The sequence below is a fragment of the Eriocheir sinensis genome, chromosome 41, assembly GCF_024679095.1.
Source record: "Eriocheir sinensis breed Jianghai 21 chromosome 41, ASM2467909v1, whole genome shotgun sequence".
Taxonomy (NCBI): Eukaryota; Metazoa; Arthropoda; class Malacostraca; order Decapoda; family Varunidae; genus Eriocheir; species Eriocheir sinensis.
Window position 1 is genome coordinate 13909773 of NC_066549.1, and position 17082 is coordinate 13926854.

The 17082-nt window shown below is 42.1% G+C and overlaps 1 protein-coding gene across 6 annotated transcripts in view; it reads right to left on the minus strand.

Annotated features, from left to right (window-relative positions):
- Window positions 1-17082, minus strand: part of LOC127009688 (mitogen-activated protein kinase kinase kinase 12-like) — a gene marked incomplete at its 3' end in the record, with an annotated part of 46782 nt that overhangs the window by 11270 nt on the left and 18430 nt on the right. For 3 of the 6 annotated variants that reach the window (XM_050883007.1, XM_050883006.1, XM_050883009.1), the window contains 4 exon segments: window positions 108-266; window positions 845-1036; window positions 2016-2202; window positions 3648-3916. In XM_050883007.1, the coding sequence (XP_050738964.1) occupies window positions 108-266; window positions 845-1036; window positions 2016-2202; window positions 3648-3916 (807 nt within the window). 6 annotated transcript variants of the gene reach the window in all.

Here is a 17082-nt window from a genome sequence, read left to right on the forward strand (position 1 = left end):
TTGTCTAAAGTATATATGCATATTGGTTAACTGTTTCTAGAGCTTCCTCTTGTATGATTATTTGTTTGATGAGAACAGCTTGACGTTCGGTATTCAAACCTCCTTACCATATGTCAACCTTCTCATTGCAGGGCTCATTTCGAATGACCTCTGGGGCCATCCAGGCCAGAGTGCCAGCAAAACTCATTCTTGTACTGACATCATTCCACTCTCGACAAGTACCAAAGTCACTAATTTTCACTTCTTGGTTACTTCCAATCAGGACACTGTGGGCAAATAAGAATAAGAAAAGGGTTAATTCCATGTGCATCTTACAATATCATTTAGAACTCTTTTTTCTGGAATTGCCATGACAAAAGAACCTTCACTTATTCCTGTCATCTTTGCCTAGTGTAATCTCATATTCCTGTCTCCTCTCACACATCTAATGTCGTTGGTACTACTACATTATACAAGTCTTTTTCAACTACAACCTACATAATCGTTAAACACATCAATGCACTTTGTCATCTCTCAATTTCTGCAGGTGATCAAACTGTACTGGTCTGGAATTTGAGCTCCTCTAATGCCCAAAGCATTTACTATTTCAAGCATCATTTAATTATTTTCCCCATCCAATCTGCTTATAAGCATGCCTCAGAAAAATTATTTCAGTTGCTCTGACTCAATACATAATCAACTAACATTGTAATGCAATTGCATTATTCTCATTTACATATTTTCTGGAAAAATTGCAATAAAGAGCTGTTCACAAACAAAACTACATATATTTATTAACATGATATTTATCCCCAATTTAACTTAACTGGACTATAATTAAATTATTAAACTATTTATGACTCACTTTGGACTCTTAAGGTCTCTGTGGATAATTTTGTGCTGGTGGAGGTAGTTCATGCCAGATGCAATTTCCTTGGCCCAATTAGCAACCCTGTCTGGTGGTATGTCCTGTCCATCTTTGAGGAGGTTATAGAGGGGACCATAGGGGCAATACTCCATCACGATGCAGTAACAGGGTGCTGCTGTGCACACGCCCCTGCAAAATATAAGGAAGATGAGAAGGAGGGCAACAAGAAGGATATTGATCACAGTGGGAAGTGTGTGTGTGGGAGGGAAGTAATATGAAGCAGCTAATAAAAGTTTGGATTTGACTGAGGAAAGTCTTCTAGACTCACAAAAGGACAACATTCAAAAGGCTAATAAGTGACTGCTTAGTAAAACATGTACGTACATATACAATTCATTAAACAGTGCAACAATTCAGCAGGTATCAGATCCCCCAGCTATGTTAGATTACAAATGACTTCTTTAAAAAGAAAAGAAAAAGTGAATTGAGGTTCCAAGCTATATGGTGAGTTCTACTCCTCAGTGACTTTACTTCATCAACTGAGGTACCAAAGGGTTTATACAAAATAAATTTGAAGGATCGCTAGCTACCCTGTGTCATTTCAGAGCAAAGTTTCAAATAATCATGAAACGGGGGTCATAAATCCAGACAATAAGCTGGATAATATGAAAATGGCAGTTTTCATGATCCCCTAGGACATTACATCGAGTATAAATTAATAGTGGCTAGCATTCCTAGCTATGAATCGAGGGTCTGGGTTTGAATCCGAGCCCTGGAAGTTAGTGCCCAGCTATTCATCCTTTCCTTTGGGCTGGAAGATAAATGAGTACCTGGGGACAACTGGGAAAGGTAAACTGTGGTAACCCAGCCACAGGGTCAAGGGCCAATGAGGAGATGAGCACCGAGGCCATGAGCCTCTACAGTGCATGTCCTTAACTTTGCCTTTATCTTTATTTTATGTATCAATCTGTGCTTTGTGAACAAGTTACATGAAATTAAAAAAAAATAGAAGTCAGATTATCCACCTGACCTTGACCTACCTCTATACTAGTGAAGTGGTTAAGAGATCAATATCAGAAAATAAAGAGAAGTCAACATGTTTAATTATTGTCATAAATGTCATTAATTGTCATATATGAGTGTGACTCCACCAAGGCATAGTACTTACAAAAACTGGACGATATTGGGGTGATTGAGTTTTCTCAAGTGGTTGATGTCTGTTTCCTTCTGCTCCTTGACCTTCTTGATGGCCACCCATGAGCCTCGCAGCTGGCCCCGGAACACGGCTCCCTGGGCGCCGGACCCCAGCCACTGCAGTGACGAGACTTCCTCGAATGGAATCTCCCAGTTGTCGGCTGTGAAAAGGAAAGGGAAGGTCATATGTGAGGGGCAGGAGTCTGCTGCAGACTGGAAAATAAAACGGTCACGAGAGAGAGAGAGAGAGAGAGAGAGAGAGAGAGAAATCATGATTACGTAACAGTCCCTTCATACAAACATGGCTCCACGCCGCACGAGACCTTCACATGGGGCACGTGTACGAAATAGATGTGTCAGGAAGCCACCGCACCTGTCCCACCAGCCTACAGCAGAAAAAAAAATGTCTATGCTGCAGAGCCCCTTCACACACGCGATTCTTGAAATCGTGAGAGTTTCGGAGACGTGGGCTGAAAGCAAATTTACTCTGTATGTTAGCCCGTTGAGATCTAGCCTCTGACGCGACTTACTTTGCATGCTTCAGTGGCACATACTACCAATAGTGCAACATTCCTGCTTGGCAGTTACGACTGGAAAAAACTTGGCAGTCATGTGGTGAGTGCTAATACGATATTCTCTACAAAGGGTAAATAAATTAATGGATAAGGAGGATAGGTGGTGATGGGTGGCATTATAGTGTTGTGCTGGAAGCTTCCCCCGGCGTCCATGGGGCTCTAGATGACTCCGGGAAGAGCGAGCAGGGGGGCGGGGAGCAAAGCCTCGTCCGTGCCCCGTGGGAAGTGTTGCCAACTCGCATATACTTTTGCTACATGTTCTTGTATGATCTAAAATATACTGTAACATTCTAGACTGCACTGTCCTGGATATATATAGGAGAAGAGGGCGAGAGGAGACAGCCCCAGTCACAGTAAGCTAGTGGTAAGTGAAGAGTCAGAGTGAAGTGTACTACTAAGGAAGAATATTAAACTACAGAAGCTGTGCAAAGAGTTTACCCTCCCACGGAGTCTCCTGACGGCGACACGGAACCCAAGTAACACGCCCGGCATAACAATAGGTTTACGGGAGGTGCCTCGTGCGTACGGTGACTGGCCTCTTGCTTAAGTAGCTACTTATGTGAAGCGTATTTCAGGTTGAATTTTGTGATTTAGCATTACATTGTCTTTGCTGTCTTGTGGTGGGATAACATTAATCCACTGATTAATCTTAGCAGGGGTGGCAGAGAGCGGGAGTGCCTTCCGCCAGGCGAGTTCGGCTCACATGTCTCATGGGACCTCAGTTCATTCTACAGTATTCTGAATCGTTTTTTTTTTTGTTTTTTTGTTTTTTTGGTCATCAACCACTGAGTGACTATTAGGCCAGTTCTGAATTGAGCACGTCTTCATGCTTTGAAAGAACACGTCCAAGCAAAAGGAACATGACGAAGACTAATGGAACATGATAAGCAGCATTCTGTTCGGTAAATGAATGTGTAAACAAGATAAACAACTTACCCTAATAAATATGGAAATCATGCAAATTGAATACCGCATAAAAAAAATCATAATAAGGTACACATTAGTGAACCGCATGGGGGCGAGAAACTCACTGTGTGCTTGCTTCTCGCTGAGCGCCGCCTTGCCGATGATGGTCCAGACTGGCCGCAGGCACCCGATGATGCCCTCCAGCCAGTTGACCCGCTGGCCGTCCCTGTATCTGATATGCATCCCCGTGGGCGAGTCGGGGCTGCTGACATTGCCTTCGCCGCCTTCCCCAGACCCTCCGCCTTCTTGAAAACGCCCTTGCTGAGGCTCCAGCGGCGTTGATCGCTGGGAGTGCAGCTGAAGGTTCTGAAGCTCCTCCTCCATCCTCAGCATGCTGTAGGGAGACGAGGCTCAGGTAAATGGCTGGAGTCACATATTTATCTCTTATTGCTAAATGTTGCTGAATAATATAAAAAAAAGGACAAAATTGTTTTCTCCCCTTAAAGAAAGATTGATACACTTATGATACTAAAAGGTTATACACGAGTCTTACCGTCTATTGCGCCTTCGAAGAATAAAGTCCATTTTGAGGTAAGTTACTTGCACGTACGATAGGAATCCAATGATATAAAGCTTACAATCCCATTCTCATACGATGCAAGAATACATTTCTGAGTCCTTCTTGGCAAAACGTTCATTTTTTTTTTTTCGGTGCAGTTAGTCACTTCTGAAAATGGAGTGCAATTTCGTATTTTCCGTCCCCACGTCTACCTTTCGATTTCTCTACGAACTCCAACTAGCAAGAGAGAGAGAGAGCCTAAATGGTTTGAGTAACGCACGACCTTTCTAGCGAAGAGACACGGCGCAGTACCTCCAAACAAGGAGGAGTCTGGTGTCAGACTGAAATATTGAAGCCGCGGCCCTGAACTTGACCACGGCCCCCGGCATAGCAACAAAACCTCATGCACCTCCTCCCTCTCCCCGCGCCCCATTCCCGCCTTCTTCCTTCCTTCCCCTGCCCACCACTGCCTTCCTTCCGGTCACGCTCTTCCAGGAACTCGTTTAGCCTCTCCAGGAATTAACGATCTCGCCACAACACTGAGAACGTAAAGAAAGAGTGACTGACAGCCTCCCTTCCTCCTTTTCTTTGCATAATTCCAACAGTTAAGAAGCCGCAAGTAGCTACTACAGCAAGTATACTCATAATCACTCTTAGAGGACTGAGCTAGTCACTTTTCAGCTAATTTATTTGATACAGTCTTGGTGTGTGTGTGTGTGTGTGTGTGTGTGTGTGTTTGAGGGAGAGAGAGAGAGAGAGAGAGAGAGAGAGAGAGAGAGAGAGAGAGAGAGAGAGAGCGCTGCAGAATCAATAGGTAGACTCGTGTTTGCTGGCTATAATTGAGGTAAGGTTGATACGTAAATCTTGGGTTATTCCACGTTTCTCCATTCGAAAAATTAAATACAGAACATATCTTTCCTCATTACTTAGACCGAGACCTGACCGGCTTCAAGTAGTATAGCAGCCACCAGCCAGGTTTCCAGTGCTGGCTAATCTTTGGAGTACGCAGAAGAGAAGCCGAGGTGCCCCACACAGACACTGGCAGTGGGTCGCGGCCGGCGATTCTCGGAACTGTGTACGCCGGTGTGTGTGTGTGTGTGTGTGTGTTGGGGCCTGCCTCCCCACGTGTTGTGCGGCTCAGGTATAATGGGACTACGGTGTGACACGAGATTGAGTGGTTTCTTTCGTGGAGCGTCGGAACAGTGCAGTGTGTGTTTGTTTACAGCTGTACTCCTTTTCAAGGGAATTAGACTGAATTTCTCCAATCCAGATTTAACATTCACACAAGATGGATTTTTGTTATTCAAAGACATCGCTTTCCGTTTTAGCGGCTGTTTTGCAAATTAGATCTTTCTTTTTTTTTGTTTAAATATCCCAGGGAACCCTTTTCAGAATCATTTATCATGATACAACAGCTGTTGTAGAATAATTAACAACAGCAACGAAACCAGTATTGCATCAATGGAACATATTAAAGAGTATGTAATGATGAAAACAACAATACTTATGACGCATTAATAGTTCACAACTCTATGAAATACTTTCCTTCTAAACTGCCGATCGAAAAGCGAAACATTAATAATTCACAACTCTATGAAATACTTTCCGCAGCCTATCAGCCCATTCTAATATATGCCTTCACGTCCACTTCGACATGACAACTGAATTCTGACGACTGGATAATAAATAGCTTATGGCTAACTTCCGGGAGCATGCCAATCAGAGCAAGAAAAGCTGAGTAACCTGGAAAAGCAATCTCATTCATTTCGTTGGGGTGGAGCCAAAGCATTATGACCCATATTATCGTTCCCCCTCGTCCCTCGGCCCTCTCTTCGCCTGGGGGGTTACGGGCTGCCTCAGGTCACGGTAGGAGGTGCGTGTGGGTGATCCAGTGTGAACTTCCGGTGTGTGGCAGGGGGCGTGTTTACAGGTGATGGTGGTGGGGGGGTGGGGGGGTCTCAGTGAGATGAGAGAGAGAGAGAGAGAGAGAGAGAGAGAGAGAGAGAGAGAGAGAGAGAGAGAGAGAAAACATGTTCTACTAAAACCTTGCATTTCTTATATCCGACTGCGGCAGAATCCTCATCTCGTCATTGCAGACTGTATAGAGGACACGAATATCACGCATTACGTAACCCCCGTGGACCACACCGACAGCTACAGCCAATGCCTTGCCTTTACCCTGAACATCTGCCTTGAGAGATCGATGCTCAACTCGGCTTGCATGCAGTTGTTTTTGCGACATATAGTTCCAATGGCTTGATTTTAAATATTTATTTACGCCTGATATGTTAAACGTCGTATGTTTTTATGAAGGGATTTAGTCTTTATTAACAGTAATGTGGATGATTTGTCTTTCTGACACGTTTTTAAGGCGTGGTTAATTGGTTTTGTTGACTTGTTATATCACTTTTTATGACTGACTTTACAAAATGTTGACTAAACTGTGAAAATTCAACACTCCTAACTCCGTCCAAAAAAATGGAATTAAAAAGCCAAAGTAGTCACAAAAATGTTGACAAATATTAATACAACATTTGAAAAAAATTAGGTGTAAGTGAACATAGTATAATACACAACTGAACAAGGATGACACGGGGAAGTATTTATATATAAAAAATAAAAAATAAAAACTTATTTCAGATGTAGCATGACGCAGCTTTATTAACTTGACACATCACCTTGACAGTTGACTAGAAAGAATAATTAGGTGCCTAAGCTTCACCACGTACTTTGAGGGGAAACTTCGATGTCCGATTTTGATATGGATGGAAAGTTTCACATGACTACTATACGCAATGAAACACTATCACGCAAAAAACAAGCGACGTGTTTTATCAGATGAGTGTAAGTAGTAGTAGTAGTAGTAGTAGTAGTAGTAGTAGTATAGATGTGCTAGTAGAGGTACTAATAGTAGTGGTAGTGTTAATTGTAGTACTAGAAGAAGTAGTAGTAGTAGTAGTAGTAGTAGTAGTAGTAATGGAGGTGGTAGTAGTAGTGGAGGTGGTAGTGGTAGTGGTAATAGTAGTAGTGGTGGTAGTAGTAGTAGTAGTACCTATTATTATTATTATTATTATTATTATTATTATTATTATTATTATTATTATTATTATTATTATTATTATTATTATTAGTAGTAGTAGTAGTAGTAGTAGTAGTAGTAGTGTTAGTGTTAATGTTTTTGTCAGCATTATATTTCACCCTAATTTCGACACCTATGTATACAAATTATTCTTTTGGTTAAGAGTTTATACAAGCCAAGTGTGAACGCAATACATTACCAAAATACTGTAGAGGGCCCTTGAAGTCCTTAACTCTTCCACTACAGCTGTGCTGGGCTACGTTTCTCTCACACCTCTACATCATAACAAGATCTAAGGAGCAGCTATTACATGCTCAATTATGCCGTTCTTTCATGACGTGCGGATCAATATTTACCTTTCCCATATTTAGTTTTCTATTGGATTCACCACTTCAGGTTTAGCATTCATACATACATAAATAAATTAATAAATAAATAAACAAATAAATAGATGAATAAATTAATGAATCAATTAACGTTCACACAAGACTGATATACGGATGTGCCAATGAATGACCCTTTCCAACGGTGAATAATCTGTGACCTATTTTTTTTCTCACTATTTGTCTTAAACTACATATCTGCACCCAGGCAATTACTGATAAACTGACCACGATTTCAAACACCTGACTAACGATACACACTTGCGATCTACGAAGCCTGAATGTTACGAACCGAACTAAAAGAGAAAGATAAAAGTCACTCATCAACACCATATATACATTTTCTTCTTTATATTTTTCATGGCAGAGAGCTGATGAAAAGGATAAAAAAGTGGCCGCTACACGTTGCTCCGAAAGGTTACATATTGTTTTGTTTTGGTACCCATGATAAATGTGTTTGATGATACCACATTAAGGTTATTCATCAGTTTTCACCATGACATAATTTCTTCCTTTCTTTCTCTTGTAACAGCTCATGGTTAAAATGAGACTCAGGGCCGTAATTTCTGGTGGGGGGTAGGGGGCCTATAGCCGCCACAATGTTTTCAAAATGCCCCTAAAAGTACTTCATTTTCAAAGTTTCTCCCAGCTACTCAAGTCCGCCACCCTAACCCCCCCCCCCCACACACACACACCTCAGTAACCTATGATGCCTTCTAGCCCCCCCTAAAAAATCTGCCAAAATTACAGGCATGAGACAGCTCGCTACTTGTTGCTCCTAACGGCATACCCACATACAAAATACTTTTCCTTTGTTATTCATGGCCGATGGCTAAACGGTGGGGAAAACACTTCCTGGGCCGGCCCATCTATAGTGATCGCACTTTGCTACACTTTGCTACAGGAAGTGCAGAAGAGGAGGGAGATGGAGGGCTAGGAGGAGGATTCAGTTGTTGCAATCCCTTTCGACATAGCCTAAATGAATACAAGTCACTTCACCACAAGACAGTTACTTCGTTTCACCCATATAGGTTTCCTCGTTCTTTACTATGTACTTACAATCCATGTCAAGCAATGGGTGCACGGGGGTCAAGACAGCCAGTTGTTCCCGTAAACACAACGAACACTCATTTCTCTGTCCTCGGAAGCAATGTCCAATATATGAACCAACTAACTTTCGCCTACTGACAAGAACAGCTAACAACGGCCTGTGTTGGCGTGCTTGAGTTCGTGAACCCAGCTCAGCCAGCCACTAGGCCATATATGCCAATGAGCGTCTGTCCTTGAACTTTCAATAGCACATCGATATGACACGAATGGGAACGTTATCACACGAAGAGAAACGTTATCAGCCGCATACTTCACATCAGAACGTTTCCGCACTTCATCTCACCAGGGAGGGAGAGTAGTTTCGTAGAACTATAACACGGAGTTAGTAACACTTTTGCAAATACTTTTCCAGACTTCAAGAACACCCTGGGACGTAAGCATAACACTGCCATACCATGTCTTTCTAACACTGATACAAAACACTGGTTCTTCGTTTACAAAAATGAAGTGTTCTGAAACCATGCAAGCCCACAGCCACGCGCGAGAGGGAACTGGCGTGGAGTGGATGGAATGTGTGGGTGTGGGCGCGCGCAGCAACAAGCCCCTCCTCCCTCTCACCTGCCCACTTCCTCACCTCACTAAGCGCCGCGGACCACCACCACCACCATCGTAGAGGCTGACTGGCTGAATTTTATCTAATGGTAGCAGTCACTTTTTTATCACAGCACAATCATCCTTCATGTCTTCCACACGAACCAGCTTTGTCATAAAATTTGAAGTGCTCTCCCTCTTCTCTTTTCATTGACTACTCGCCGTCACTCCAACACCAATGAGGCTTGTTGACTGATCTACACATTTTAGCAATCATTCATTTCTCCACTCGCAGTTGTTCCTCACCTCTCCATCACACAGGAAACACCTCTGTCATTAAATGTGATACGCATTAGCCCTCCCTCCTCTTGTTCCACCCGGCCACTATATAGGCGTCACCCAGGGCAGTAACCACCACGTATATCAACAATGAGGCTGGCTGGCTGATTTACTATTTCTACCAATCACTCATTCCCCACTCACAGTTGTTCAACACCTCTCTATCTCACACACACACGAGCCACCTTTGTTTGGATAAGCGCGGATGCCCTTGCTCTGTTCCCGCACCTCACCTCACCTCTTCTCGCACTTGACTGGTCAGATTCGGTGACCTTGTATTCCCCACCCAGTGACCTGCCAGCGGCCAGTCAGGTGAGGGTGGGAGGGTCGGGTGGGGGGTTGGGGAGGAGTTCTAGTTCCGAGAGGCGCAGGTCAGGAGGGTTCAACTCAAGAGGGCCCGAGGGGTCTGAGTCATCGCCCGTATACGCCAACACTCACACCTCCCGCCATTGAAGATTCTGTTTACCTTGAAGATGCATGGAAGGTGTGCACTGTGCTACTCTCCCTTTGCTTGTCAATAATGATACTGATAAAAAAAATAATAATGAGGTAGAAAACTAGAAGAATGATAATAATAATAATAATAATAATAATAATAATAATAATAATAATAATAAGAAGAAGAAGAAGAAGAAGAAGAATAAGAATAAGAAAAGGAGAAAAAAGAAGAAAATATCTGAATAAATAAAGTTAAGAAAGGTAATGTAGCTCGCTTTATGGCCGTTTTGTCAATAATAATAATAATAATAATGTCTCCCTTTACCAACACCTAAGAAAACGGACCCCTGCGAGAAAGAAAACCTATTACCGAGGGTGCCTTTTTTACAACAGACCACAACGTCCAACACAAACAAGCAAGTAAGTGGCCGGAAAGCGATGTGATCCCCGCTGTATGCTGCATTTTTTTTTTCCAGCTACAGGGGCGCCAGGGTGTTATATGGAATCAAACTGGCTCGATTAGAAAGAAAAAAAAATGAAGAAATGAATAGGATGAAAAAGGCTGACGATGAGGAAGGGGACGAACCGGTTTATTTTGAGTCTGGTTAATAACTTTAGATGGAATTTCCTTATAAGTCTCTCAGAGTAGTAGTAGTAATAGTAGTAGTAGTAGTAGTAGTAGTAGTAGTAGTAGTAGTAGTAGTAGTAGTAGTAGTAGTAGTAGTAGTAGTAGTAGTGATGAAGCACGGTGCGTATATATCGGAAGTAAGAAATAATAAAACAATAATTATAGTATAGTCAAACCATTTCAAATAGTCCGTTTGGGAGTTCGATTCTGCGGGTCCTTTCCTTATCTCTAGTTTGCCACACTGTCCCAACACCCATTTTTCTCTCTCATATGTTACATAAAGGTAACATATGAGAGAAAGGGATAGGTGTTGGGACTGTGTGGCTAAAGCAGAGGGGAGGAAAGGACCCGCAGAATCGAAAGCCTAAACGGACTATTTGAAATGGTTTGACTATAGTATATAATAATAAATAGATAATAAAAAGGAGGATGAGCAGAATAGAAAGGAAAAAGAAAAAGAAAAGAAGAAGAAAAAGGATAAAAGAAAGAGAAGAAAATATAAGACAAAGAAGAACGGAATAATAAGCAAGCAAACCAACTAGTCATTAGAGAGAGAGAGAGAGAGAGAGAGATTAATCCATCACGAGAAGCATTCAGTAACGTGCAATGGAAATCACGATACACTTTTTTTTCTTCTATTCCATGCCTTTGGCTCATGCAGTCGCGAATGAATAATTTCTGGCTTAAACTTCAAATACTACGAAGACCTTTGAAAATGTACCTTTGACCTTCGTGGGGAAAGACCGACAATGATTTTGTCCCCCCTCCCCCTCCTCTCTCTCTCTCTCTCTCTCTCTCTCTCTCTCTGTAGCTCTTCCTAACCCATTTATTTAACTTTGCTCAGTTTTTCCCTTTTGATTGTTATTCCGTTCCATACTTCCTTCCGATGAACGTTCCCGCTCTATCAGAGACACACACACACACACACACACACACACGGGTCTTGACTACAGTTTAAAAGAATGCACTTTTTCCTCAAGTTCCAAGTCCCAGTTTTATGTTTGCAGTTTTAAATCATATGCGATATTGATACCTCTCCTGTCTTTGATTATCTGTCTACGCCTACGCACATTCCTCCTCCTCCTCCTTCTCCTCCAACAACAACTACTACTACTACTACTACTACTACTACTATTACCATCACCACTACAACTATCACCACCAACACCATCACCCTAATAATCTCCACCTACTTCTTGCTAAAGAATACACCATCTCTTGTAGGATGTCGTGTGAAGCATATTTTCTACTTGCAACTTGAGGTGATTCCCTTCCGATCTCGCCTTACCCGCGGCCGCCTACCACCTGACGTCAAAGGCCAGGGTTGAGGCAGGCTGTGAGTCATCCTTGCAGCAGATAACGCGTCTCTCAGGTGCCTCAGCGACGATAACACGGGTAGGACCGCTATCGGGGGCCACAAACACCGAGGAATATAGATAAGGCAGATTACAAGACGTGTTCAATGAGGTGGTAAATGCGCAAGTCATTTTTTTTTCGTTTTTTTATTTTCTCAAACCAAACCCCCAATCGATTTCTCTCTCTCTCTCTCTCTCTCTCTCTCTCTCTCTCTCTCTCTCTCTCTCTCTCTCTCTCTCTCTGTGTGTGTGTGTGTGTGTGTGTGTGTGTGTGTGTGTGTGTGTGCACGCCCCCTAATGTTGAACCTGATGCAACATGCTGGCCGAGAGAGCGAGCTGCGAGAGGAGTGGGGGCGGGAGGGAGAGAGGGCGGGAGAGAGAGAGAGAGAGAGAGGGAAGAGCATCACGCCACCCGCTGTTGCCACGATTTATTATTTTGTGCCTAAAAACTTGAAAAAAAGGCAGCGTCTCTCTCTCTCTCTCTCTCTCTCTCTCTCTCTCTCTCTCTCTCTCGAACGTGATGAGAAACAAATTTATCAAGTTATCTTGTTTCGGTAAATGTCAAAGATGCAGTATAATGTGAGAGAGAGAGAGAGAGAGAGAGAGAGAGAGAGAGAGAGAGAGAGAGAGAGAGAGAGAGAGAGAGAGAGAGAGAGAGAGAGAGAGAGAGAGAGAATTTTTTTTTTTTTTGTGTGTGTGTGTGTGTGTGTTCCAAACTACAAAGAACTCAGGACATCTTCACCTTGCCGGGTCCTGGAGTGAAGGGGCAGAGGAGTTACGTTTTGAGTGGTCCGCAGAGGGTATGATTGAGGTCCTGGCGACACTACAGCCCAGCACTAAGTGACCCAAAGCAGGCATCGACTTGTGTGTGCGTGTGTGTGTGTGTGCTAATAACAGGAAAACTCTACTGAAGTGACTATAATCTATAACCTTGGAGACGGCGACATGCCTCCAGAAGACGCAATTAAGCTGACAGATGTAAACACCAACACTGTCTTTGTAAGCTACGACAAAGAAAATATGTTGTTGATGACTCGAAGTATGGGAATGGCTATGAATATGATGGCTTGAGCTGGAGCGTGTTAATTCATCTTTATAGGGTGGCCTCCAGCTGTGTTATGTATACAGTTCGCTGAATTTTTTTTTTCATCGAAGTGTCAATGTCTAATAAAACACTTGACTAAACACTTGGTGCCTTTTCATGGAAGCAACGTTTTCCAGAAATGGACGCTCGTTCATACACCTCACGCTAGCCACTTCTTTGTGGGGTTTACTGCGCACAAATGGTACCCCTGCTTTATCTGCCTTGCGTTCTAACTTGAGATATTCACGCCCAGCAAGATGCGGAAACAACTTAAGTAGGACAAGTTTTACTGAGGCATATTAAATTAATTACTCTGATTAGATACACGAACAAACAAATAAACAAAGCAATCCACGCAGCCCTTGTCGACACCTGCGGAATTAAATTTGATCACTGTCTTCAGCACCTCCCGCATCTTCTTTTACTGGAGAAGCGTCACGCGGGGAATTTTTATACTTTGTTGTCCTTGGCCTGCCTCCTCTACCGTAAAAGCAGCACACACACACACACACACACACACACACACACACACACACACACACACATTATGCTTATTCATTATCATGCATTTATTATTAATTTTCATTATTTTCTTATTTACCTATTTTCTCTATTTGTTTATTAGTTTGATTACTTTTTTTTTCTCATATTTTTCATTTTTTTCTTCCTTTCCCTCATTTACTTTTAATTTCCTCTCTCTGTAGCAGTGCGATCATGTTTCTTTTTTCCTTCCTTTTCCTCATTTACTTTTAATTTCTTGACTTTAAGCGGTGCAATCATGTTTTTCGCGTCTCCCCCTTTCACTCATTTCCTTTTAATTTCTTCTCTCTCAAGCACTGCAGTTATGTTTCCAGTGTTGCACTCCATGTATAGTACAGAACGCAAAGTTTATAGATGTGTCAGTACTCCATACAGTTTTATCTACAAAAAAAGTTAGGGATAAAGATTAAGAGCTTTATGCAGGATACGTTTAAAACAACATTTACTTATTTACTTACATATCTACTTTTAATGTATAGGTGTGCAAGAGGTTACTAAATAGTGTAAATAAAAAAAAATGTGTTATTATTTTACAACCGTCACATACTGCTAGATACTGCAAGATGAACTAACTGTGATGTAGCAACTTTTTTTATACCATTGTGCACAGGTTAGGAATAAATGAGACAGAGGTGTTATATTATCAAACTCTACTAATACCGCCGCCATAAGATACATTTCAATCACTTCTTTCCTCTCATCGATATCATAGTTTGCCTTCAGGTATGTGGCCCCACCGGCATTCCTTGTCACCGCTATTTATATCACCAGTAGACTGATTATCGTGTACCTAGACGGGTCCCCTCGCATATTTTCTTCTTCTGTGCCTCCTTGCGTAAACTGGTATCTATTACGTCATAGGTTGTATGTAGTTGTGATGAAAAAAGTAAAGTTGTGGACATACGCTATAAACGCGCGTGGCCTCGGTACTTATCTCCGTCTCATTGGCCCTTGAACGTATGGTGCATGAAACTCCATCAACCCGGAACACAGGGGAATTGTGACATCCGAAAGTTGGAAAGTTTCGTTTAGTCGGCGCAACATCTGTGGTCATATGCCGGAGAGACAGAAGGGGAAGGAATTATAGGAGAAGGGAACAGACCCCAGGAGACGGGACACAACCCCCGATTAATACCTGGTACCCATTCACTGCTGGGTGGACAAGGGCGTAGGGTATCGGAAAAGCCGCCCAAATTTTTCCACTCCACCCGGGAATCGAACCCGGGCTCTCGCGGTTGTGAGCCGAGTGTGCTAACCACTGCACCACGAACCCCCTGTGACAAACGAGTTACCGCAGTTTACCATTCCCAAGGTTTTCCCAAGTATCCATTTATGAGGATACTTGGAAGATGAACATTATGGGTGAAGAGGGCACCGATTTCCTACGCAGGGATTCGAACCCGGGCTCACGGATTGGTAGCTAGCCAGGCATGCTGACCACTGCACAAGGGAGGCGCTACAGTTGAAATAATGAGTTAATATACTTTCCTATGTATATATTCATATGTTCACACAGTCTGAGCGAGGTGGCTGGCAGGGACTGACTTCCTCCTTTTTCTTCAAAACAAGATATGAAAATAATCGTTACACACAGATAGAAAAAATTAGGCAACTTCCAGATTCCCTCAACGTTCTGCTCGCCGCCTCTCGCTTCCATCAATCTCCGGAAAGTGTGAAAGTATCTGTCAAGTCAACAACATCGTTTGGTAACTTCCTCATTCTTCCAGTCAACGTGTGTGTGTGTGTGTGTGTGTGTGTGTGTGTGTGTGTGTGTGTGTGTGTGTGAATTCCAAGAACTAAAGGTTGCCAAACAGAGGAAATTGCGACCACTTAGAGGAAGATTTTTTTGTCCTGAGAGAGAGAGAGAGAGAGAGAGAGAGAGAGAGAGAGAGAGAGAGAGAGAGAGAGAGAGCACAGGTGTTATACAGGTGTGACCCTCACCGCACTTACACTTGTCGCTCACACACACACACACACACACACACACACACACACACACACACACACACACAAAGAGCTCAGGAATGTTGTGATCGGGCATATGCATCGTAGACTGTCCTGGAGAAAATCACAACTAGCAAATTCTGCCAGACCTAAACTTTGTGATGAAACTTGCTATTTGCATTATATATATATATATATATATATATATATATATATATATATATATATATATATATATATATATATATATATATATATATATATATATATATATATTCATCAGCAGTAAGGGGAGTATTTAAAAAATGTATATATGGTATACATTTTTCTATTATTCTTTCATTCACTAGACGATAAGTTCATTACATTTACAAATCGATAATAGACATATATTTAACGTTCTCTCCGTTGCCGACGATTAAAAAACAAAAACAAGATTTTAGAAGTAGTTATTGGTCGTCATATAGAGTAAATAACAAGGAAAATAACATTTGGCAAAAAATTTCCGTGAAACTTACAATTTTCTTCGCCGCAGCTGCTAATGAAAAGTTATCGCATATCCCTTAAACGTATGGCTGTATTTCCTGCACACCGAGTATCTGTTATGTGGTGGCAGAGCCGTCCTCGCCCGAGCTACGTCAGCAGGCCTTGGCCCCGAGCCGAGTGCCGCCACGAATCACTGAATGAATCTGGAGACCCTAAGAACCCACACGTGTCTACCTCCTCCTTTTCCCCTCCCTCCGCCTCTCACACCAAAGTAAACAAAATGTGTAGTCCGTATACCCTGCTCGCACACATTCCCCACTTACATGATCTCGCAGTCCTTAGCTCGGACACACTTGCGTACGTGCTGTCTAAATAACGCCGATCAAGCTGAACCGACTCCATGGAATCTGCCGTTACTTCATTATCCGATGTATTTCTTACACTTGTTGAAAAGAATTGGTGAACTTGTTGAAAGAAAGAATTTGGATGGCTTATCTCTGCTCACTTCATTTCGTATATATAATGAGTAAACAGGCCCTGAGACACACGCGTGATGACTAAATTAAGCCTGGTGAAATAAAGCAGTGCCGTGGAATCTGCCGCTACCTCGATTTCCGGTGCACTCTCCTTGTTGGATATTCTAGAAGGAAAAAAATGGCTCCTCTTTATTCAGGTTCCATGAAATTTGTCGTTACCTCAGTTAGCGATGTTTTATTTCCTTTAAATGTTCGTTTAAAAAAAAATGTATGTTCGGTTCATCTCGTAAATATTCTAAGTTTTATTTTCTTTAAATGTTCGTTTAAAAAAAATGTATGTTCGGTTCATCTCGTAAATATTCTACGTTTTATTTCTTTTAAATGTTCGTTAAAAAAAAAAAAAAGTATGTTCGGTTCATCTCGTAAATCTTCTACATCAGCCAAGAACACCTTAATGTTTTCTTGTTTCTTCATTAGTACAAAAGGACACAAGTAATCTTTAAATAATCTTTGTATAATCATGGGGGCCGGGGAAAAGTCCCGTACTTTGCACTACCCCAAAAAATTAGCAAATGAAAAGAAAATTATATGAAAACGCAGGACTTTTT